This window comes from Vitis vinifera, chromosome 13 (genome assembly GCF_030704535.1).
Source record: "Vitis vinifera cultivar Pinot Noir 40024 chromosome 13, ASM3070453v1".
Lineage (NCBI taxonomy): Eukaryota > Viridiplantae > Streptophyta > Magnoliopsida > Vitales > Vitaceae > Vitis > Vitis vinifera.
In genome coordinates, this window is record NC_081817.1 from 22,113,439 (window position 1) to 22,139,618 (window position 26,180).

Consider the following 26,180-nt stretch of genomic DNA (forward strand, 5'->3'; position numbering starts at 1 on the left):
TCTAGCAAACTCTGACACAGAATAAAGTAGGCATCAAATGTGTGATTTCACCCTTCATCCATGCATTTCAGTCTTGTTTCATACTGCTTAGTTTCTACTAAGTTTAGCCAGTAATGCGACTGCACTTGTGTTTAACACAAGACCAATCAAGACCTTCGGCAGAAGATTTTCGTAGTACAAGCTCCAAATATTGTTCTTTGACCTTAGGACCTACATGATATTGGCTGGCTGAGAAAGTATAAAAAATTCAATATATTCAGAATGAAGTGACTCAATTTGGCCAGAGGATCCTCAGCCCCAGTGAAAGATCAATGTAGGGCCCCTGGCTTGTTATGAAGGGCACTACAAAGGCAGAGGTGATAAGCTTTTTTCAAATTCCCATTAAAAAACAGTACTGTAAAATCATGTTAGCTCCACAATCAACTTTCAGGAATGATTCAAATACATTGGAAAGCTTAATACTGCCAAAAATACCTGGTTTTCCTCTGCTTGTTGTGCAGCACCTTTTGTTTCTTCTTTTTTAGCACGTTTAGACCTGTCACTTGGTTTAGCTTGATATTTGGACCGGACATCTGAAGGCAAAAGTTCCATAGGCACAACCCCTTCAATTCCATACTCAGTAAACTGCAGCAAAACCAACCCATTCTGTTAAATCAAATGTTAACCCACTTCTTTAATTAACTAGTATCTTGTAGAAAAAGTAAATCATACTCTAGAAAATCCATCCAAGTCCTGCCGAGCTGCAAATCGAAGACCTTTCCAGCAATAAACCTGCATCATAAATAAGCAAAACATTTTTATATAAAGGAAAGTTGACATAAAGACAAATGACCAACATTACAAATATAATAAAATACTAAAATTCATGCTTTGCATAACACATGAAAAACTCAATGCACCTTTTGAAGAAAGCAAGATGGTGGATCTGTCAACCACATTTTAATGTCGACAGAGCACAATCTCTTATGTCAACATTTTGAGACACCCTACTTTATATATAGGTATAGATATATAGATATAGGGAACTCTTGAAAACTCCTTGGCAATTGAAATATAGGAACTTGTGAGAAGCCAGTTTTCTCCCACAATGCAGTCACTGATAACTTACTATACTAAGAAATCTTCATATTTGCTCATTAGGATAAATAAGATCCCAAATGAAATTTGATAACTCAATCTAAATGTTCATCCAGAATTTCAGGATTCTGGTAGCAATGCAGAGACACCTCAAACTCAAAAGAGAAAAAATGCGATGGAAGAGATGGCATAAGGGATGGTCTTCCCAACCATAGATAATTCTAGAAATGAATTAAGAGGATCCATCAGTGACAAGAAGATGAATATGACTAATGAAGTCAGATAACACGAGGCTATAGATTTTCAGGGGTATTGTTGCAATTTTCTGACCACAACATTGGCAATCTTACCTGATGCTACTCTCATGGTCAACAGTGCTATTTTCCCTTTTTCTTTTCTGTTCCTTAAAGGGAAATTTCATCTTCTTCCAGAACCTCTCATCTTTATAAACCCAAGTAAACCAACAAAGCACAAAGCTCAAAGAGAACGAGAGAAAAAGTCATTAAAAGTTTGTAATTATTTTCTGACATGACTTCAAACAAGGGCCACCCAAAATCTAAGCATTTGATAATGGAAATTTTGGTCCAACCATCAGCTCCTCACTTTTCAATTGCACAATGGCTCAATGAAACATGAATGTTACATGCGTCTAGCACATGCATCACTTATTTCACATGTTCCCAGCAGTTATGTGATAATCATCAGTGTTTTGACAATATTTCGAGATTTTCACTAAAAAGTCAATCGAGGATATCTTATTAGATGGATAACACATTGGGATAAAGTGATACTTGAAATTATATGTGAGATTTCAGCAATAGTTTCAAAATTTTCATCCATGCATATATGAATCAGATTTTCATTATTTTTTAAAATTTTTTTTGCTTGATTGTATGTGTCTTTGAGTTGTTTCATCCAGCCTTAACTTCCATAGATCTTGGTATCTAGATATGTAAAAATTTCTTTTTATGCTTAGATCACTGATCATGTGACTATTTTGATTTCATTCAACAACCTAAACACCATAATTTAGGGTTATATAGTGTTGTAATGACATATACTGTTTAATATGCTATTTTCCTTTTTATAAGAACTGTTTATTGTTATAATCAGCTCGGAAGTTATGTTGAGGATGTTTGACTGCTAATGATGGGGAGTGATGTAGGATCCTAAAATTTCTAGCACTATGCAACTTTCTTGTGTTATGGAATAAGGTGAAGAAACTAAAAGATGGATTGGAAAAATAAAAAGATATCCTTCGCAATCATACAAAGGTTCCTAGGCAATCACAGTTAGGAAAAATGCAATTACACCCTTAAAAGAAGCATAATGGATGCTGAATCTTTTACTAAATTCTCTTTTCTCACTTTGAAAAGTTACATAGGACAACTGTCCTAATGACCCTTTCCTAATAGGACAACTCTCCTAATTCCTTATTTTCCCTTGTAAGAATACGAAAAGATATAGGAAAGGAATATCATTTAGAAACTAAAGAAATAGAAACCTAACAAAAGCTGACAACTATAATAAAAACCTAACTAACTAAAATAGAAACTTAACAAACAAACTATGCCATATTAAGGCTTGGACATTAGAACCAGCCTTAACCCTTCTCTTATAAGTCTTCAAAGGATGTTTCCATCGTTGTTCCCCATCAGGGAGTGTTTTGGATACTAAAAAAATATCATGTTAGGCTTATGTTCTGTTCTTCTCTTCAACTGAGATGCAAGTGAAACCACTAGATTTCAAGTTACATTTCCAAATGTTATGATATTTCCTAATTTTTGTGAAATCATATGTTTTAAGCATTTTTCATGTTTCCAAATTTTTACCAAAAAGAAAGGATAAAAGAGTGTTTCAGTCTCTGAATTGACAACATGTCATCCTTGAAAGCCAATCTATTCCTCGCCTTCCAAACCGTCCAGAAAATGTGAAGAGGAGCAGCTCTCCACGCCTTCTTGCGTTTTTTGCCTGTTGAATATAATGTATTTATAGTATATTATCTTTCCTTGTTAATATAGGTCACATGTATGGTAGTTAGGACTCCTAGCCTTGTATATATATATCTCTCAATTGTAAGTAGAAAACATATGAATGAGAATAAGGTTTTTCTCCTTTCTCTCTCTCTCTCTCAACATGGTATCAGAGCCAAAGGAGAAAACCTAATTATTTTTCCGGTTTAGCCGTGTAATCAATTCCGGCGAACCATCCAGTGACCGTGTTTCACTCTGGTCCCCTCATTTTCTTCCCGAACCACTCCGGACAACCTCATCGCCGTCGGATCTCCACCACGCCGGCAACCTTTTCCGGCGAACTTTCCGGCGAACTTTTCCGGCGACGTCTTTTTCCGACACCGACCACACCAAGAGGAGCGCCTGGAGGAGATCTCCCACTTCTTCAAAAGCATCGGAGCCAGAAAACCCTCCACGCTCCGGCCACGCGCACTTCTCCGGCCGGCGACTGAATCTCACGCGCCGGCGCGTGAGGGCGCGTGAGACCTTTTCCGGCGACGCGCCTCCTCCTCCAGCCTCGCCTGACGCCGACCAGCATCCCTACCTACCTGGTTCTCCCATCTGAGCCCTGCACGTACCTCTTTTGGGGATTTTTGTCTCCGTCAGCCCTCCAAACAGCCTTTCCGGCGAAGTTCCGGCTACTTTTTCTCCACCCCAATCCCTGCACGTGCCTTGGGAAGTGTTCTTCTACCCTTCTGGTGGTACCACGTCGCGATCTGAGGCCGTCTCCCTTTTTCGGTGGTGCCACGCCGCAATCTGAAGCCGTATTAGGGCTCTCTTCGATCCAAATATGTAAATATGACCACCAAAAATCAGATCTTTACCTCTGTTATCTCTGGATCTCCTATGATTACCTCAGAGAAATTGGTTGGCAGTGAGAATTATCGCTCCTGGTCTGCCTCTGTTGAACTTTGGTTTATGGGTCAAGGATATGAGGATCACTTGGTTACCCCGGAGGCAGATATCCCTGAGGTTGACCGCGTACAGTGGAGGAAGATAGATGCACAGTTATGTAGTGTATTATGGCAATCGGTTGATCCCAGGATTCTTCTTCATCTTCAGGCTTATAAAACTTGTTTTAAATTTTGGACTCAAGCCAAAGGATTATACACGAATGATATCCAGCGTCTTTATAAGGTGGCTTCTGCTATTGTCCATCTCAGCCAACAGGACTTGGATCTATCTACTTATATTGGTCAGATTGCCTCTCTTAAGGAGGAGTTCTTGACTGTGATGCCTCTTACTCCTGATGTTGGGGCTCAACAAACACAGCTTGACAAGTTCTTCATGGTCCTTACTCTTATTGGCCTCCGTCCGGATCTTGAGTCTATTCGTGATCAGATTCTTGGAAGTTCATCAGTTCCGTCCTTGGATGATGTGTTTGCTCGCCTCCTCCGTATCTCGTCCACTCAGACTTTGCCATCTGATAGCGCTTCAGATTCTTCTGTGTTAGTTTCTCAAACTACCTCTCGAGGAGGACACAGTGGTACCCGAGGTAGAGGCCAACGTCCTCATTGCACCTATTGCAATAAACTTGGCCACACTCGCGATCGTTGCTATCAGTTACATGGAAGACCTCCTCGCACTGCCCATATGGCCCAGTCCTCTGATTCTCCGCTGCCTCAGCCTCCGAGCTCCTCCGCATCTCAGACATCTCAGGCTTCTATTGCCTCTGTTGCCCAGCCTGGTAATGTCTCTGCCTGCCTTACCCACACATCTTCTCTTGGACCCTGGATTCTAGATTCTGGAGCATCTGATCACCTATCTGGTAATAAGGATCTTTTCTCCTCTATTACTACTACCTCTGATTTACCTACTGTTACCTTAGCTAATGGTTCTCAAACTGTGGCTAAAGGTATTGGTTTGGCCCTTCCTCTGCCTTTTCTACCTCTCACTTCTGTCCTTTATACTCCTGAATGTCCTTTTAATCTTATTTCCATCAACAAAATCACTCGTACTCTTAATTGCTCTATTACCTTTTCTGATAAATTTGTGACCTTGCAGGACCGGAGTACGGGGAAGATGATTGGCATAGGACGTGAGTCTCAAGGCCTCTATCACCTCACCTTAGATTCATCTCCTGCAGTTTGCATTTCCACTAATGCTCCTCTCCTCATTCACAATCGTCTGGGCCACCCTAGTCTTTCCAAGTTCCAGAAGATGGTTCCTCGTTTTTCCACTTTGTCGTCGCTTCCGTGTGAGTCATGTCAGCTTGGGAAACATACTCGTGTCTCGTTCCCAAAGCGTTTGAATAATCGGGCAAAGTCTCCTTTTGAGCTTGTCCACACTGATGTTTGGGGTCCTTGTCGGACTGCGTCTACTTTAGGATTTCAGTATTTTGTCACTTTCATTGATGACTATTCTCGATGTACTTGGTTATTTTTAATGAAAAATCGAGCTGAGTTATTATCTATTTTCCAGAAATTTTATACTGAAATCCAAACCCAGTTCAATATTTCTATTCGTGTGTTACGCAGTGACAATGCTAGGGAATATTTTTCAGCCCAATTTACTTCGTTTATGTCTCATCATGGAATTCTTCATCAGTCTTCTTGTGCTCATACTCCTCAACAAAATGGGGTAGCTGAACGCAAGAATCGACATCTTGTTGAGACAGCTCGTACTCTCCTCCTCCATAGTCACGTTCCTTTTCGTTTTTGGGGGGACGCTGTTCTTACCGCTTGTTATTTGATTAATCGTATGCCCTCCTCTGTCTTACACGATCAGATTCCTCACTCCCTTCTCTTCCCTGACCAACCACTTTATTTCCTTCCTCCTCGTGTCTTTGGTTGTACTTGCTTTGTTCATATTCTCACTCCTGGACAGGACAAGCTTTCCGCCAAAGCCATGAAGTGCCTCTTCTTGGGATATTCCAGACTTCAGAAGGGTTATCGTTGTTATTCCCTTGAGACTCGTAGATACTTTATCTCCGCTGATGTCACCTTCTTTGAGGACTCACCATTCTTTTCCACCACTTCTGAGTCTCTTCCTGTTTCTAAAGTTTTGCCCATTCCCATTGTCTCCCCACCTGATGCTATGCCCCCTTGACCACTTCAGGTTTATCATCGTCGCCCTCGTGTCGTTGCTCCTCTCCCTTTTCCTGAGGCACCTGCTGACTCACTTCCTATCCCTTCGACTTCACCTGCCCCGGCTCTGCCTTCTCCTAATGACTTACCCATTGCTGTTCGGAAAGGTACTCGCTCTACTCGTAATCCTCATCCTATTTACAATTTTTTGAGTTATCATCGCTTATCTTCACCCTATTCTGCTTTTGTTTCTGCTATATCCTCTGTTTCTCTTCCAAAGAGCACCCATGAAGCTCTTTCCCATCCAGGCTGGCGACAGGCAATGGTAGATGAAATGGCTGCTCTGCACTCTAATGGCACTTGGGATCTTGTTGTTTTACCCTCTGGTAAATCTACAGTTGGTTGTCGTTGGGTCTATGCCGTTAAGGTTGGTCCTGATGGTCAGGTTGATCGCCTTAAGGCCCGCTTAGTTGCTAAAGGCTATACTCAAGTTTATGGTTCTGATTATGGTGACACATTCTCCCCTATTGCCAAGATTGCTTCTGTCCGCTTGCTTCTCTCCATGGCTGCTATGTGTTCTTGGCCTCTTTATCAGTTGGATATTAAAAATGCCTTCCTTCATGGTGATCTTGCCGAGGAAGTTTATATGGAGCAACCTCCTGGTTTTGTTGCTCAGGGGGAGTCTGGTTTAGTGTGCAGGTTACGCCGTTCTCTATATGGCTTGAAACAATCTCCTCGAGCATGGTTTAGCCGTTTTAGTTCTGTTGTTCAAGAGTTTGGCATGCTTCGCAGTACAGCAGACCATTCAGTTTTTTATCATCATAACTCCTTGGGGCAGTGTATTTATCTGGTTGTTTATGTGGACGACATCGTCATTACAGGCAGTGATCAGGATGGTATTCAGAAACTAAAGCAACATCTTTTTACCCACTTTCAGACCAAAGACTTGGGGAAACTCAAGTATTTCTTGGGAATTGAGATAGCTCAATCCAGTTCTGGTGTGGTCCTTTCCCAAAGGAAGTATGCTTTAGACATCCTGGAAGAAACCGGTATGTTAGACTGTAAACCGGTAGACACACCTATGGATCCGAATGTCAAACTTGTACCAGGACAGGGGGAGCCTTTAGGAGACCCTGGGAGATATCGACGGCTCGTAAGTAAATTGAACTATCTCACCATTACTCGTCCAGACATTTCTTTTCCTGTGAGTGTTGTTAGTCAATTCCTACAGTCACCAAGTGATAGCCATTGGGATGCCGTAATCCGTATTCTTCGATATATCAAAAGTACACCAGGCCAAGGTGTATTGTACGAGAACAGAGGTCATACTCAAGTTGTTGGTTACACAGATGCAGATTGGGCTGGCTCACCCACAGATAGACGTTCCACTTCAGGGTACTGTGTTTTTATTGGAGGTAATCTAATATCTTGGAAGAGTAAGAAACAAGATGTAGTGGCCAGATCTAGCGTTGAAGCTGAGTATCGAGCTATGGCTTTGGCAACATGTGAACTCATATGGTTGAGACATCTTCTTCAGGAGTTGAGATTTGGAAAGGATGAACAGATGAAACTCATCTGTGATAACCAGGCCGCATTACATATTGCATCCAATCCAGTCTTTCATGAAAGGACCAAGCATATTGAAGTTGACTGTCATTTCATTAGAGAGAAGATCGCATCAGGATGTGTTGCTACAAGTTTTGTTAATTCAAATGATCAACTAGCAGACATCTTCACTAAATCTCTCAGAGGTCCTAGGATTAAATATATTTGTAACAAGCTTGGTGCATATGACGTATATGCTCCAGCTTGAGGGGGAGTGTTGAATATAATGTATTTATAGTATATTATCTTTCCTTGTTAATATAGGTCACATGTATGGTAGTTAGGACTCCTAGCCTTGTATATATATATCTCTCAATTGTAAGTAGAAAACATATGAATGAGAATAAGGTTTTTCTCCTTTCTCTCTCTCTCTCTCAACATTGCCCAAGAAAAAACCATTCCAACTTAGAAGGGTTTCTCTAACTAAAGAAGGTAAGACCCAAGACACCCCAAATAAAGTAAAAGTTCCTAAAACATCTTCTCACTGGGTGTTCCCATATTATTTTTTTTTTTTGATAAGTAAATAAGATTTCATATATAAAAGAGACGCTAAAAAAGCGACTCAAAGTATACAATACCTATACACTCGCCTTCAATAAGGCCCAAAAAACAAAGATAGCCCTACACCACAAACCTACTTAGAGCCCAACCAATCAATAAAATTAGCTATAGTTAGAGAGCAATCATCTATGAGCAACTTAGTCTCAGACCAAAAAGAAAGGATAAAAGAGTGTTTCAGTCTCTGAATTGACAACATGTCATCCTTGAAAGCCAATCTATTCCTCGCCTTCCAAACCGTCCAGAAAATGTGAAGAGGAGCAGCTCTCCACGCCTTCTTGCATTTTTTGCCCAAGAAAAAACCATTCCAACTTAGAAGGGTTTCTCTAACTAAAGAAGGTAAGACCCAAGACACCCCAAATAAAGTAAAAAGTAGATCCCATAACACCCTTGTTCTTGAACAATGAAGGAGAAAATGGTTTATGTTCTCCTCTTTCTCAAGACACATAAAGCATTTATTTGCCAATGCCCGTCCTCTTTTCTGGACTATATCCAAGGTCAAGGCTTTGCCCCATGTAGCCTCCCATGCAAAGAAACTAACCTTGGGCTGCACATTCACATTCCAAATATAGCTTGAAGGAAATAGAGATGAACCACCCGCTTCAAGGGCTACATAGAGAGACTTGACCGAGAATTTACCACTCTTAGTTTCAGTCCAAGACACCATATCCTCCACATCCTCAATAACTCTCTTACCCTGTAGCCTCTCCAAAAATCTTTCCGCCTCCTCTACCTCCCAATCATTGAACGCTCTTAAAAAACAGGGGTTCCAACCCCCTCAGCCAAGGGGTCCCAAATATCTGCCACCCACGCTTCCTTCTCAACAGTCAAAGCAAAAAGAGAAGGAAAGGACATACACAAAGGAGAATCCCCACACCATCTATCCCTCCAAAATCTCACCTTTCTCCCATTACCAACTTTGAAAACCATCCTATCGCTCACCAACTTCCAATCCATCCTTATTCCTTTCCACAACCCCATACCATGAGCCTCTCTCGCTTCCCGAGAGCACCAACCCCCTCTATCTTCTCCATACTTCCCTCTAATCACTTGATTCCACAAAGCCTCTCTCTCATTTGCGAAACCCCAATTCCATTTAGCAAGAAGTGCCTTGTTGAGAAAGGAAAGACATTTGACCCCCAAACCTCCTTTCGACTTACTTAAACATACCAACTCCCATCTTACTAAATGAGGCTTTCGCTCCAAATTGCCCCTACCCCAAAGGAAGTCCCTTTGGATTTTCTCTAATCTCCATCTGACTGAGCTTGGTAAGTACAACAATGACATTAGATAGATGGGTAAATTCGATAACATGCTTTGAATAAGAGTTGCCCTTCCTCCCTTGGATAAATATTGTCTCTTCCACATGGCTAACCTTCTTCGGAAGCGCTCTTCCACACCATCCCAAACTGTAACGACTTAAAAGGAGCACCCAAGGGCATCCCCAAATAGGTGGTTGGAAGACTACCCATACTACAACCAAATTCCCAAGCAAGATCATCCATATACTTTACCCTCCCTACTGGAATGAGTTCACTTTTTTCTAAATTCATTCTCAATCCCGAAATGGCCTCAAACCACATAAGTAACCAACTGAGATAAGTCAACTGATCTTGAGAAGGTTTACAGAACACCAGTGTATCGTCAGCAAACAACAAGTGGGAAATTAGGACCCCTTCTTCACTCCTACCCTTCACCCTACAACCCGATAAGAAACCTCCCTCTATGGCCCTGTTGAGAAAAGCACTAAAGACCTCCATAGCTATCACAAAGAGGTAAGGGAAAAGGAGATCGCCCTGTCTCAAACCTCTGGAGCTTTGGAAGAAGCTTGTAGGGGTTCCATTGACCAACACGGAGGAACTTGCAGTGGATATACACCACTTAATCCACCTGATCCATTTTTCCCCAAAACCCATTTTCTGCATAATTGTGAGAATAAAAGTCCAGTCCACTTTATCATACGCCTTCTCTATATCCAGTTTTCACAAGATGCCACTCTCATTGTTCTTGATGATCGAATCAATGGCTTCATTAGCTATCAACATTGCATCTAAGATTTGTCTACCTTCCACAAACGCCCCTTGAGCCTTGGAAACCACCTTTCCAACCACTTTTTTTAGCCTATTGGCTAAGACCTTGGCCAGCCACTTGTACAAGCTTCCCACCAAGCTTATAGGCCTAAAATCCCCTAAAGCTTCAACCCCTGCTTTTTTTGGAATTAGAACCATAAAAGTTGCATTTAGGCTTTTAACAAATTTACCATTTTCGTAGAATTCCTTGAAAAAACACATCACATCAGCCTTCACGAAATCCCAAGCAAATTGCCAAAAGGCCATAGAGTAAATACACCATATGGAATGCAAACCAACGGAACCTAAATGTATAGGGTAAGACCATCTACCCGGTTATTTTTATGGTGATATTCAGCTTCAATTCCAGCGGATGAGTCCATCTGCAATTCCAACAAGAAATTAACTTCATTATGATAGTTCACATGGTCAAGTAAAAGCTTAAGATCAGAAAGAAAAACTCCAGAAAACTTTTTTTTATGTTATGAAGGGAAAAAAGGAATCAAAAGTAAAAAAGATCACTATATTAATTTGAAATGTAGAAGTAACACAGGATGCTCACATCTTCAGCCAAGGGTTTCCAATACTCTGAGACAGCGGGAGTGCGGACACGCTGTGGATCAGTAAGAGCATTCTGGACAGGCAAATAAAAACCAAGGCATGAGAACGGTAGAATGATTATCCAAAACTATCAAATAATATTATGTTAGAATGTCCCTTCATATCAAAATCAGAAAAAAAACAAGTATTAATGTATTATGAAACACTCAAAAGATCGGTAACTTGGGAATTAGCAAAGTTATACAAGATGGATCTAACTATCTCATAACACACTTTTTAAATTAAAATGGTTGGAAGGTAAAAACAGACAACCATCTTGGTATCTTGTGGCTATGAGGCACATCGATGCCCACTTTTTTTTTTCCCTGATCAGACATCAATGCCCACTTCATTCTTGATCTTGATAATACTATTGATCTGGAAATTAAAATATCATAGCAATCAACCTGAGATTTAAATTGAAAAAGAGGGAGAAAGGGAGAGAGAGAGAGAGAGAGAAGATGAAAGTCCTGTAATGATTTAATTCTCATTACTAAGGATGTGCTGTCTAGGGCCTAGTTTGCATTGATTTTATGGGCCCCATGGACCAATTGTGCAACTGGACCACAATTTTTCTCTATTGAACTTTAATTATTTTGGCTTTTGAAGTGTTTGAAATTTGACTACAATTCTTAAATACACCATGTTCCAGATGCATCAATCACTATCACAATCCAATTTTTGTCCTACTAGTAAACAGTAACCACACTCAACTTAAAAATCAAATGGGGTTGTGCAGCATTTTTCAGCCCATTGTTAAGCCAAAAACTATTTCAACACATTTAACCCTTTCAGCTTCTAACGACACCCTAATTTCCTCCTGATCTCACCAATAACCTGCTTGCCTTAACCTCACCCTGCACCACTTATCACTCCAAAATTCACGTTTGTCCAATAGCAACTTCAAAATTCATAAAACTCAAGAGAACTTCCATTCCTCCTCTAATCAAGCCCCCTTTTTTATACTTATGCCTGGATGAATGAATTGTAAAATTGCTCCTCTTCAACATTCATTTCTTCTCTTTTCCCCAAACCAATGAATCTTACTTTTCTAAACAAAGAAAACTTTTTGTCTTATAGAAACAAAGCTCTGGAGTCTGGAAGGAACGTAGAAAGTTTGTTAGGAGGGTGAGTGTGAGTAAGAACATTTTAAGAATTAAGTTTCTGGATATGAAAGAAAGCCCTTTTTACACTTCCTCAAGAAAAGTTGGAAAATCCAAGCGTAAGTTAGTTTAACAAGCTGGTAAGCATGACCATTCAACCCTATACTAATATTTTTTCTTTTTCTTTTGATCCAAATTCAACCCTATACTTTTTTTTTTTTTTTTTGATAAGTAAATTTACATAAAATTAATAAAGCACCAAAGAGGCACACCAAAGTATAAAGGACATATACAATAGTCGTCACAAGGCACCAAAAAAGGACAAGGGAGACAAAAATACTCCCTTTCTCGACAAGAACCCAACCAATCAATGAAATCGAATAAGGACAATGGTCCTTCACCTATCAAAAGCTACAAATAAACCCAGTTTTTAGTCCTTGGTCCGAAAGTTCCTCATTATCAAAAGCTTTTCTATTTCTCTCTTTCCACAATGTCCAAAAAAGGCACAATGGGGCTGCTTCCCACACTTTTTTCCATTTCCTTCCAACAAAGGAGCCATGACACCCTAGCAAAGTTGCTTTTACAGAAGACAACACCACCCAAGAAACACCAAAAAGGGATAACAAAAGCCCCCATTCTCACAATGTAGAAAAATGTGATCAACTGACTCCTATTCAACAAGATAAAGAGAACATCTATTTGCTAATACCCATCCTCTTCTCTAGAGCTGATCAAGAGTCAGTACTTTTCCCCAAGGCGCCTCCCAGGCAAAAAATACACGCCTTAGGAGGAACCCATGGATTCCAAACAACTCATATTGGAAAAGGCACTGATCTTCTAAGCTGAAGAAAAGTGTAAAGAGACTTAACCAAGAAAGTTCCATCTTTTGTATTAAGCATTAAATCTCATCCTTGACTTCCAGTAAAAAAATATTCCTAACAAATATTCAACTTCCTAAACAAAAAGAAACCTTGAAAAAAAAAAAACCAACAATGAGATCATCACTCGACAAGGAAAAGAAATAGGAAGTTATGAATTGTGAGATGTGGATTTTTATGAATTAGTTATTGTTAGATAGCTAGCTCACTTTATGTTTGTTATGAGTAAGAGGATTTCATTGGGCAACACATGTCAAGTGAGAAACTTTTCTAGTGACTAATACGTGCGTAAAATTTATAATATAAAAGCCTTTTCCTTTTCCATAAAATTAATAATCATTAGGTACTAGAATAGGGGCTAAGACCATGTGCAATTGTAATATATTATGCAGCAAAGTACAAATGTGCACATCTGTCTCCTGATAGCAATCATTGTGTGCAAAAATGCACGAGGTTAGACAGAATCCAATCCTCATATATAGGACCAACAAAGGGTAATAACCTGTTTAATAAAAGGTAACAGAATTTGAGGAAAATACATCTAGAAAAGAGGATTGTGAAAAGATCCATACAACATTGATAGACCAACTTTTCTGAGTGTGATTTGAGAGAAGGAATCTTTACTGTGCTCCTTAGGCAATTAAGCTATTTACACTAAAGTGCCCTATTCTTTAAAGGAACCTCCCAAGACCTGAACCCTCCTTGTGCTTTGGCTTAATGCCACCTCCTACCCAACCAAATGATTTCAGCTAGATTCCCCATGACCTGGCCAAAGTGAATCTCACTCAATCTTTCAATTCTGGAGGTACACTAACCGGAATCCTAAGAGAACAAGCAGGTTGGACGGTCGGCCAAGAAAGACTAAATCAAAGTAATCCCTTAAAGGACAGAGGTTTTTTTCCAACAATCAAGCTGCTTCAACACTTAAACTAAATAGATCTCAAAATCCCTGGACTTTTAATGTCACCTCTCAGCAGGATACCTTTACATATTTCAAAGGCATCTTGATAGTCTCATAGCCCATTGAAGGAGGCTATTTTTATGCTGTCTTCCTGATGGATGTTGATTCCTCCACAAGGCACTCAATGAAGGTTAATTTTTTTTTTTAAAGACTAGACACCAGCCTGCAGATTTTAAGATAGGCTTCAGGCTATATAATCTTTTCAGTAGAAGAGAAAAAGTTGTATTATTTGCAAAGAAGTGATGGGTAACTATAATTCGTTCTTGACTAAAATTAAAACCTTTCACCCTATTAATCATTCTCTCAAGTACAACCACCAGCACCCTTTAACAAGAAAAGAAAGGGGATTGAACATCCCCTTTTCTAGGGCTTCCTAGAAGCATTAATCCAAACCTAGCTATCCTGTCATGTACATCAGCTAGATCATCAAGGACTAGAAAAACCCTGATCAACCAACACCATCTTATGCTAAAGCAGTTCCCATTCCTAGTATGGTCCAGGAAATCAAAATCAACATGATTGTCTTCTTAAAGCCCATTTTGAAAAACACCTTCTGTTCCAAGATTTTGTTAGCTATGACTTGCATTAGAAGTTCATTGAACCATATCAAAAGCTCCTTGGGAATGGGAAATTATGTACTGAGGAACTTTTCTTTTTTTCCTTTCCTTTTCTTTCTTTCTTTCTTTTTTTAATTTTCACTTCTTTTTAATGAAATGGCATTTCATTCAAAAACTTAGAGACTGTTTGTTTTTATAAATTTTTGTAGAAAGCAATTTGCTTTCAAACTTTAAGTTGTTTGTTTTTCTACTTTTTATGACTTATTATAAATTTTTGGCTGAATAGAAAAATCCAAATTTTTTTGCTTTTTCTAAATGAAAAAAGTAACATATTGGCTTTTCTTTATTTTTTTAATGCTTAATAGAAATAAAATATTACAAAAACCAACAACCTAATACTCAACACTATTAAATACTATTTAGTTTTAAGTTCTATTTAGGATTAAGGAAAAAAAAAAAAAAAAAACAAACACCATCTTAGTTAGCTTTGGGGTCAGTTGAAGAGATGGAGTGTCCTGGCAGAGAATCAAGTTTTCCATGCTATGGGTTATTTGATGAGAGCAATGCCAAGATCAGCAAAGACAAATGCAGGCCCCCAGGGAATCCAGGCTAGTTGGAAATTGAGGGTTTTCTGGAGAGTAGAGATCACAGTCATGCTGTGATGCAGACTTTCTCAATTAAATGTTTTGACATTCAAAGAAGTATCATACTATTTCTTTCTATGATGGAGAGAGCTGCACAATGTATAAATGAATGGCAACCTTAATTTATTGCCTATCATCCAAAACTATTGAGTAAATGAGAGAATAAAACATACTGGGTTTTGATCTGCCCACTTCCACAACTGAGAGAGTTCTTTATTTCCCATTCTCCACCTTGGCCTACTGGAAAAGAAATACATATTCCATCAGCAGCTGTAGATGGATCTAGTAAAACATTTTTTTAAATTTTAATATAAACATGATTGCTCAATGACAAGGATGATATATAGTTGATTATGCATTTTCCAAATTTAATTGGTTGGCATAGATACAAGGAAAAAATAAACACATTAAAAGCAAAAAGAAAATCACTGGATACATATTAACCCTCTGATTACAAAATGAAAATCCATTTTGTACTGAATTTTCACCATATTAAGAATCCACTGACATACTCTCTGTCAAAGATCTTGAAGTCATTCAGATTTACAAGTGTAAAAATAATTGGAATATAATTCCCTCTTGAATCAAAGTCAAAGATCTCATGTGGATTCCGCTTCTTAACTATGTCTTATTTTAAGGTCAATGTTTGCCAGTAATTGAAATTTCTGAAAAAACAAAATTTCTAAGCAAACTTCAGAAAATCAGAACAATTATAATTTGAAATGGATATAATTGGTTAGAATCTAAGTAGTGTAAAGTTATCTGAATGTGATTGATTGATACATTTCATGGTTGAATCTCAGTTAATGAAAAATTATTTTACAATTTTTTTTTCTTAAAGAATAAGTTCTAAACAAAATAAATAGGGAATTTTTTTTCTGGTTTAAGAAATACGCATGCAAGAGATCTTTCTGGGTAATTGAGAGGGAAAAAAGAAAAAGATTTTATAGATGACGAAAGGAACCTTAAAACCTAAACTCCACATTGGTGTCAACTCCCAAAATTGTATAATACGTGTGTTCGACAAGGGAAAAGGTAATTCTAATGAGAGATTTCTTAGATTAACTGAAGGACTGAGAAAGAGGTCTAAAGATTGAAAGGAGATTCTGTGCAGTGGAGAGGAAATTGCTTGAGCTCAGAAGACTTTTATTTGGAAAGGGACAAGGGGTTCAACTGGAAGGGCTACAGAACAGTTGAACAGGGCATGTTCTTTGGCAAGGGATATGGGGTTTTACAGGAAGTTTAGAGGAAGATCAAGGACACATTTATTTGAAATTGGTTTGAACAAGAATGAGAGATTCAATTAGCCTATCAGAATTTATGATGAACAGAAGGCCCACCCCTTTGAGAATTCTGAAGGGGCCTAATGGCAGCAGCTGGATTAATTTGAAATTCCTGATTTTCTCCTTTCTCACACCAAGAAGAAGGGTGAAGTGCAGTTTGGTCCAAGGGCATTCCTGAGGTTGAAAAGTTTCATGGTGAGGCAGTGTTCTCCATCCCACACTTTCATGAATGTTTCACATGAGAGTCCATGTAATGGTAGTTGAGCAGCAGTCAGCATATGGATGAGAGCATTGATTTGTGAAAAAGCATTTAGCAGCAAGAAAGAGGGTTTTAGCTGGGATGAATTAGAGACCTCAGGCATTAAATGAACAGTTATATCAGCCATTTCTCGGCAAAAAAGGGGTCTTCTTTATTGAATTCATGGAGGGTGCAGTATATTTAAGTGGGATCGGCAAACTTGTTTTGAAAAATATAATTCAAGTAAATCTTTGATAGTGGTGTTCAAGTGGGGCTGTGGGGGTTTTCCAGCTTGGGCAGGTTGAGGTGAGAGGTATTCCCTTTCATTTGTTGTCAGAGGAAGATTGGCTAGAGAAGAATGCCAAGATTTTCAACAATAGACTGAGGCCTACAGTTCCATTGTGGGATCTGGCGGGCATCAATTACTAGCGGGTTATCATTCCAAAATACTTATCCAATGTACATGAACTGTCTGGGATAGAAACACAAGTCCAACAAATTGGAAAGACTTCTTTCTGTTCTCCCATCTTTTGTTATTCTACTTAAATCACATCAATATCTACATTCTCCATAAGATTATAGATAACATACTGAAAACAAATTAACCACTATACAGCCTACCGTTTTTTGGCACCATCTTGAACAGCTTTCTTCTCTATTGGCTGTCTTTCAAATGGTGGGCAACCATCACGTTTCCACCATACCTAAAAGCACGAAAGTGTTAGAATAAAGGAAATTAGATGACAATTATCACAATTAAGAAAAGGTGGAGGGAGGGGATATATATATATATATATATATATATAGAGAGAGAGAGAGAGAGAGAGACCCAATTCTTTTCACGTTCTAGTATATGCTCAATGTTATGAAGAAACTCTTTCCCTTTCGGTGGGGTCGTCTCAAGCAGTTTCTTCACACGCTCTTCACAAGATTTTATCTCTTCTTTCTGAAATCAGCAAGGAAATATGGTTGAAGAAAATTGCACATGAAAAAAAGAAAAAGAAAAAGGAAAAAAAAACAGATGTACATATGTCTAGCCATGTCTACAAGCATACATATCATTCTACTTAAGCAGACATGTAAATAAGTACCAATAGTGATACATTGTTGTAGAAAATAGGGGCAGTAAAGATGCTTTTGTAACTTTCTTCCTTAAACCAAAAATTAATAATGTTCTTTCAAGCTGTGAATAGAAATGAAATCAAAAGGAACACAAAGCATAGATGCTCTAAGTACATTCCAGCAACATTAAAGGCCTGCTGGAGAAGTATACAGAATAATGAGAGAACAATGACACATGTAACATAGCATGCAATTATAATCTTATCACATAGGAAAGACACACAAGAATGAACTCATAATTTCAACTCAACCCAAATGAAATTGTTGCAGATCAACTGGATGACTGATGACTAGGGACTGACTACTTTTCCAGTAACTTCCATAGGAAGAAACCATATAATAAGTGTATTGTTTGCCAGAAGTGTGGAATATGATGTGATTAAAGGTCAGCAGGTGAATATTGGGTGACAACGATCTGCTCAGTTGCCTGCCTGCAGTTTTATGCACATCCTTCTTATCATTGTGGACTATATCACCTTAGTAGGTAACTGTTCCAAGTTTCTTCTCATGGTGTCCTATCATATCCAATTTACCAAATGGGTCAGCAGGATGGGAGAAGAGAGTTGCTTGCAATGGTTTGATCATTCCAAATAGGAAAGCCTATGTTCCCTGTATCTCAGAAGTTACACAATAAACTACCTATCTCCGCTAGCTAGTTGGAGTGGGGAAAGGTGTCTTCTCAGTACTGACCGTGACATACAGATTGGTCCTCATCATGGTGTTTATTTGTCTGGATGACAGGTTTTGATCATCCTATTGAGATGCACTCTTCCCAATTGTCATGTTGTATAAGGCAAATCCGGAGTGGATCAACCATGTCTAGTTAATTTGACTACTAACACTTGAAGTAATTTCCTCAACTGGGCACTAGGGTTCTTCCAGCCGCCTAAGGAAGTTTCCTTGTACTACCATGTCACAGCTTGGTTTGGAAAAGGCAGAAATTGTGGAGGATGCTTCCATATGAAAGTGTTTCAGATTTCTGACTTTTCAGCAGATATCACTGAAGAACTAATTATGAGGTACTTCTTTACCTTCCATTATAGAAGATTATCTACCTGTGCTCTTCCCAATTTTTAATCAAGAGTGGCCCCTTTTTTCTTCTTTTTCACCTTACTTTAAGGCCTTGTGTAATACATTTGAGTGCTGGGAGAAAGTTAATCAAGAGTGCACCCTTTTCTCTTCTTGATGGTCCAATTTAGAGAGAGGGTGGTCGCAAAGGGGAGGGAGGGAGAGAGAGAGAGAGAGAGAGAGTGTGCATGAGGACTGAAGAAACTGAGAGTCACTCAAATATTCATTCAATTGTGTGTTTGTACATAATCGGGTCCCTATTTAACATGTACACAGAGAGCAAAATATGGAAAAAATACAAATATGAAAAAAAAAAAATCACTACAATATCTGCCACAATTGGAGCCTCAAACTTTCCCACAATATCCTATAAATCACCATTCAAATCATACCAGATTTCCACACTCCCCCTCAAGTTGGATCATAGATATTAATCATGTTTAACTTGTAAATAAAATCTTCAAAGCTCGATTTCTGTAACCCCTTGGTGAATATATCTGCCAATTGTTCCCTTGTAGGGATATAAGTCATGCAAATAGTCCACTTCTCAATTTTCTCCTTTATAAAGTGTTTGTCCACTTCTATATGTTTGGTCCGGTCATGCTGAACAGGATTATGAGAAATAGAGTTTGATGGGGAGTTCTATCGTAATGTGTAGTTCTTCCAACAGTTTCTGCAACCATAATCCTTCACACATACCTTGTGCAACTGCTCTGAATTCAGCCTCAGCCCTGCTTCTGGCTACTATACTCTGCTTCTTACTTCTCCATGTTAGTAGATTCCCCTAGACATAGGTACAGTAGCCTGTAGTAGACCTTCTGTCATCTGATGATCCTGCCTAATCTGCATCTGTATAGATCTCTACCTTCTTACTGTCACTCTTTTTAAAGAATAGTCCTCTCCCTGGAGAACCCTTTAGGTATCTGAGGATTTTATACACTGCTTCTAGATGACTTTCCTTTAGTGAATGCATGTACTGGCTAACCACGCTTACGGCGAAAGCAATGTCTGGTCTAGTGTGAGAAAGGTAGATCAGTCGACCTACTAGTCGCTGATATCTCTCTCTATCCACGGGTTTTCCGTCGCTTTCCGTCGTTTTGCTTGCCTTGATAGGGGAATCGCTTGGCTTGCAACCAAGCATGCCAATCTCAGTCAACAAGTCAAGTACATACTTTCTTTGGGAAATACTAATTCCCTTCCTTGATCTGGCGACCTCCATTCCTAGGAAATACCACATTTGACCCAGATCTTTTACCTTGAACTCTGTGGCTAAGACATTCTTCAACCTCTCTACTTCTCTTGTGTCATCTCCAGTGAGAATGATGTCATTGACATACACGATTAGGATGGTCATCCTTCTATCATTGGATTGTTTGAAGAACATAGTATGATCCGACTATCCCTGTTGGTATCCTTGGTTCTTAATCACCTTTGCAAATCTATCAAACCATGCTCTTGGTGATTGCTTGAGACCATACAGAGATTTCTTCAATTTGCATACCCTGGTTTCTTCTTCTTCCTTACAAAACCCTGGTGGTAGCCTCATAAACACTTCTTCTTCTAGCTCAGCATTCAGAAAGGCATTCTTGATATCAAACTGATGAAGTGGCTAGTCGAGGTTTGCTGCCAAGGATAAAAGAACTCGTATAGTGTTCAGCTTTGCCACTAGTGCAAATGTCTCGGTATAGTCGATGTCATAGGTCTAAGTGAACCCCTTTGCAACTAGGCGAGCTTTGTATCATTCTACTATGCCATCCGCCTTATATTTCACTATGATTACCCATTTACAGCCCACTGGTTTCTTCCCTCTTGGCAAACTCATCACTTCCCAAGTCCCAATTTTTTTCAATGCCCTTATTTATTCCATCATTGCCTCATTCTATTTTGGAATCTCCAAGGCTTTTTGAATGTTTTTAGGAATCTAGGTTCTATCAAGGTTAGTTGTTGTTGAATATAATGTATTTATAGTGTACAATCTTTCTTTCCTTTCTTAATATAGGTCACATATATGGTAGTTAGTTCAACCTAGCCTTGTATATATATTTCTCTATTGTAAGAAGTTAATACATGAATGAGAATTAAGGTTTTCTCTCTCTCTCTTTTAACATTAATGAATTGTTTGTTTACAATAAAAATAAGGGGGAATAAAGAAAAGGATAACGGTTCAAAATATGACTTGGAAAAGCCTTTTGAAGAGTGGTGGAATCTTGATTCCCAAACAATAGATGGCAAAAGTCTTACAAGGTCATGCTGATTATTAGACCAAGTGAAGATGCATTCCTCAAAATCAAACTAGCTCACAACTTTCGACAAGTTTATAAAATTCTCTCATGCTTGTAGTAACTTTAGAGCCTCCAAACAATTTCAATGATCTCTTTAAAACATTAAAGTCAAACGCCCAACATCATCCCCCCTTCCCCCACTCTGAATTCCTTTATTGATATTTTAGGTACACACCATACACATATATATACACAAATGACTGAATAAGAAAATATCAATCTAGCTTGATTCTCTCCTAAAATTAGGAAACTGAATCATCCTAAATGATCTCTCCTTTTTTATTCCTAAAATACTTTCCTAAATTAAAACCCTAACTTTGAATGCCAAATTTCAACACTCCCCCTCAAGCTGGAGAATATATATCATATAATCCCAGCTTGCAAGTTAAGTCTTCGAAGTTAGGCCTAGGTAAAGCTTTGGTGAGGATGTCTGCGGTTTGGTGCTTGGTAGGAACATAGTTCAATTTAACCGTCTCACTAGTCACCTTCTCTATGATGAAGTGTCTGTCAATCTCAACATGCTTGGTCCTGTCATGATGCACGGGGTTCTTTGCTATGCTTATAGCTGCCTGATTATCACACATCATCAGAATTGGAGATGAACTCATTTGTCCCAATTCACTAAGAACCCTTTTTATCCAAATCCCTTCACAGATTCCCTGTGTAAGAGCTCTGTACTCAGCTTCTGCACTACTTCTGGCTACAACTGATTGCTTCTTACTCCTCCAGGTAACAAGATTTCCCCAAACAAAAGAACAATATCCAGAAGTGGACCGCCTGTCAATGATGTTTCCTGCCCAATCCGCATCTGAGTATACTTCAGTGTCACGGTTCTCTGTCTTTCTGAAGAATAGACCTTTCCTTGGTGTCATTTTTAAATATCTAAGAATCCTGTAGACTGCTTCCATGTGTTCCTCAGTGGGGCTGTGCATGAATTGACTTACAGCACTCACTGCAAAGCCAATATCTGGCCGAGTGTGTGAGAGATAAATCAAGCGCCCGACAAGCCGTTGATATCTCCCCCTGTCTACCGGTGTACTTTCTTTCTCGATACCAAGTTTCTTCTGACTATCCATAGGAGTATCAATTGGTTTGCATCCAAGCATACCGGTCTCCTTAAGAAGATCGAGTATGTATTTTCTTTGAGAGACTACAATTCCCTTCCTTGATCTAGCCACTTCCATACCAAGGAAATATTTCAAATTTCCAAGGTCTTTAACTTCAAACTCTTCTGACAAATACTTCTTCAAATTCTGTAATTCCTCCATATCATTCCCAGATAGAATAATATCATCGACATAGACTATCAATATGGTCATTTTCCCGGCATGAGACTTCTTGACAAATAGAGTATGATTAGTCTGACCTTGTTTGTAGCCCAGCTTCAGGACTGCTTTTGTAAATCTATCAAACCAGGCTCGGGGAGATTGTTTAAGGCCGTACAAGGATTTTTGGAGTTTGCAAACCTGATTCTTTGCCATACTTTCTTCGAAACCAGGTGGTATTTCCATGTAGACTTCCTCTTCTAGGTCACCATTTAGAAACACATTTTTTATGTCCAGTTGTTGCAAGCACCAATCTTGATTGACAGCCAATGAAAGAAGAATCCTGATAGTGTTCAGTTTTGCAACAAGAGCAAAAGTCCCCTGATAGTCTATCCCATAGGATTGTGTAAACCCTCTAGCTACCAAACGAGCCTTGAATCTCTCGACTGATCCATCTGCTTTGTATTTTATGGTGAAAATCCACTTGCACCCCACGGGCCTCTTCCCAACCAGCAAATCTGTGATAGTCCACGTCCCATTCTTCTCAAGTGCATCAATCTCATCTTGTACTGCCTTCTTCCATTCTGAAATTTTTAATGCCTCTTGTATTGTGTTGGGAACCTGAGTATCATCAAGAGAAGTAGCAAATGCTCTGTAAGATGGTGATAGCCCTTCATACGTAACATAATTCCCAATTGGATGATCTGTACATCTCCTAACACCCTTCCTCAATGCAATCGGTAGAGTAGAATCATCAATGCTAGGAATTAACACCTCTCCAGCCCTATCCTCACCTATGTTCTCTTCAGGAAGACTTGAATTGGAGTCAATATACTGGCCACATGTTGACTGTGATCCGTGCTCTAATTCCTGTCTTTTCCTCCTCCTGATGTAAACTTGTAAGTTCTCATTAGCAAGTTGTGGGGCTATAGGTTGAATAGGCATGGGAGACTAGATGGTCACGGGAGAAGGAACATTTGTGTGCTGGGCTGGCTGGACTGATTGATTACTACTCAAAAAGTGCAATTTCATAGCTTGTAATTAATCCTTTTAAACACTTTTGAGTAGTAGTTATTGTCTTTTAACCCAATTAACATGTTAAGGACCCTTGCAATCATTTCTAATCAAATTGTGTAAGTTTTGGTGTTTTTGTTAGTAATTTGATCACCAAAACAATCCAAGAATGAGGGAGAATTGTATATAGTTCATGGCAAAGCAATGAAGAGCTCAAATTCATGAAGAACCAAGCTTTGGAGCCCCATATCCCTTTGCCATAGTCGTTCAAAGTATGCAAGGAGAGAAGCAAGGAGAAAGGAAAAACAGAGTGAAGAAAATAGAGGACAAGCAGCTGCAGTCTTCATGCGCACTTTTGGAGCACTTCCCGAAGTCCATTTTCTACATTCTATATACCATTTCAAAGCTCAGGAAGTCAAGAATCCAATGCTTCAAACGGTGCGCAATTCGGAGTTGAAACGAAGAAGTTACAGCCATTGCAAGCAGATCACTCCAAAGTGTTGCGAAATCAGCCTTTTGTTGCGAGAATTTCGCAGCCTTTTTGTACAGTGCTATGGAATTCCTCCTGAAGCTACCCGATACATGCCGCAAGCTGGAACGCTGAGAACCTCAAGGTGGAAGCCAATTTCGCAGCCCTGCGAGTTTAACTTGTTGTTGCAAAAATATTTCGCAGCCCTCTTGAGTGTCTGCGAAATCTCGCAGACACCATTTTCTCCTGCGAAATGGTCCTTAGTGCTTCCTGATATTTGTGCACCGACTCTTTTAGATCTTTTCTTCAGATATTTTTGTATAAATTTCCATTCTTCTCCTTGTAAGCCACCAACCATAAGATTTCTTAGTTAGGAAGGTTGGAAAAACTCCTCTATATATATTCCCTTGCATCCAATGTAATGATATCATGTAATCTAATATATAGAATCAACGAACAGAGCACTTGCTCTGTTTTTGATATATATTCTTGTCTTCTCTTTCATTTTCATTTTCTAGCCAACCAAACTCTGAGGATTTTTCCACAGAGGATGAGAGGCTAAGCTTTTTGTCTCTTGGAGTGAGGAAAGCCGGGTAAGTTTCCACATGCATAATTTGGAAGTTTTGTTGTTTTAGTTTTTAATGAAGAGAAAGTGTAACCCGTTAGTGATTTCTATGTTTTTAGTTAACTTAAAACACCTTAGAGTCACCTGGGCCAACACTTGGTAAGGCAAGTGATTTCCAACCATGGAAATGCACTAGTTTACCCCTTGCGAGCCTTTGGGAGGTGACTTGAAGATAGGATTTTCTAGAATAGCCAACACTTGGTAAGCTTTTGGACTCCAAGGAGACATCCATTAGTTATCTCTTGCGAGCTTTTGAAGGGAAGTCCAAGGTTAAAGATCATCTTGAATGGTAAGTGCTCGTGAGAGGCATGAACCATTGCAAGTTGCATCAGTGAGAGGGATTTAGTGTTTGAACCCATTAATAGGAAGCATCTGTACAACACCGGTTGGAGAAGGAACTATATGTTAATTCTCTAATGCGAGGAAAAGAAACAAGTGACCGGAACTCTCCTTTTTGTATGAGGAACGAGCCTAGTGATCTGAACTCCAAGAAACACTTTTCTTTATAAGTAAAATTAGTTACTACTTTTGGTTAGCTTAAAACCAACCTTTTTCATTCAAACATCTTTATGTTTTATTTTAAAGCTAACCTTGAAATGAAAAGGCACCAATTCAGCTTTGAATTGATATCATTTGTGAAGTGAAAACCCATCCCAGTGAACGATCCTAGAGCCACTATACTATAGTAGCTTTTTCTTTGCTACCCTAGTATATGGTGTTATAGGTTATAAATTTTGTTGATCACTCCCTCAATCAAGGAGCACCAGCTGGACACGAATCAGCTGAGACACCAATTGGGCACGAATCACTGATGACGGCATGGGTGTGGACAACTCAGTGGGTGCGAATTGGGAAAGATTTGGTGACTCTGAGTGAAAAGAAGGTACACCCTCAAGAAGAGACTTCCAAACTTGATGTTCATTCATGCTCTCCCCCTGAACATGAGATTTGGGATAGAAGAAGACATGTTCAAAGAAAGAGACGTCCATGGTGGTGTAAAATCTTTTGTTGGTTGGAGAATAGCATTTGTACCCTTTTTGGGTTGGAGAATACCCTAGGAAAATGCACTTATTGGCTCGAGGAGCAAATTTGCTACGATTTTGAGGATACACATGAACGAATGCCGTGCAACCAAATACTTTGAGTGGTAAATCAAAAGAGGCTGCACGGGTGTGAGGAAATTGTTTTAAGAAAAGTTGACGTGAGGATTGAAAGGTAAGCACTCTGGATGGCATACGGTTAATCAAATAGGTAGCTGTGAGAATAGCTTCCCCCCAGAAATAGTTTGGAACATTAGAGGAAAACATAAGGCACCGGGCAACCTCCAAGAGATGTCTATTCTTGCGTTCAGCCACCCCATTTTGTTGCGGGGTGTCAACGCAAGAACTTATATGGATAATGCCGTGATTTTGAAGATAAGTACTGAGACTACTAGTAAAGTATTCCTTTGCATTATCTGACTTGAGGACTTGAATTTTGGAATTGAATTGATTTTGAACCATAAGATTGAAGGTTTGAAAAATGTGCCCGACCTCTGACTTTTCTTTCATAAGGAAAACCCATGTTACCCGTGTATGATCATCAACGAATGTCACAAACCATCGAGTGCCAGAAATATTTTTTATCCGGGAGGGACCCCACACATCACTATGTAGTAGAGAGAAAACAGTCGAAGGTTTGTATGGGATTTGAGGGTATACTATTCGAGTATGCTTTGCAAACTG

The 26,180-nt window shown here is 39.2% G+C and overlaps 1 protein-coding gene across 3 annotated transcripts in view; it reads right to left on the reverse strand.

Annotated features, from left to right (window-relative positions):
* LOC100250474 (THO complex subunit 1) overlaps window positions 1–26,180 on the reverse strand; it is a 100,835-nt gene that overhangs the window by 980 nt on the left and 73,675 nt on the right. For all 3 annotated transcript variants that reach the window (XM_010660775.3, XM_019224377.2, XM_010660778.3), the window contains 7 exons: window positions 17,441–17,557; window positions 17,233–17,315; window positions 15,264–15,330; window positions 10,910–10,981; window positions 10,680–10,730; window positions 712–771; window positions 475–624 (listed from right to left, as the gene is read on the reverse strand). In XM_010660775.3, the coding sequence (XP_010659077.1) occupies window positions 475–624; window positions 712–771; window positions 10,680–10,730; window positions 10,910–10,981; window positions 15,264–15,330; window positions 17,233–17,315; window positions 17,441–17,557 (600 nt within the window). The remainder of the gene's footprint in view (window positions 1–474; window positions 625–711; window positions 772–10,679; window positions 10,731–10,909; window positions 10,982–15,263; window positions 15,331–17,232; window positions 17,316–17,440; window positions 17,558–26,180) is intronic.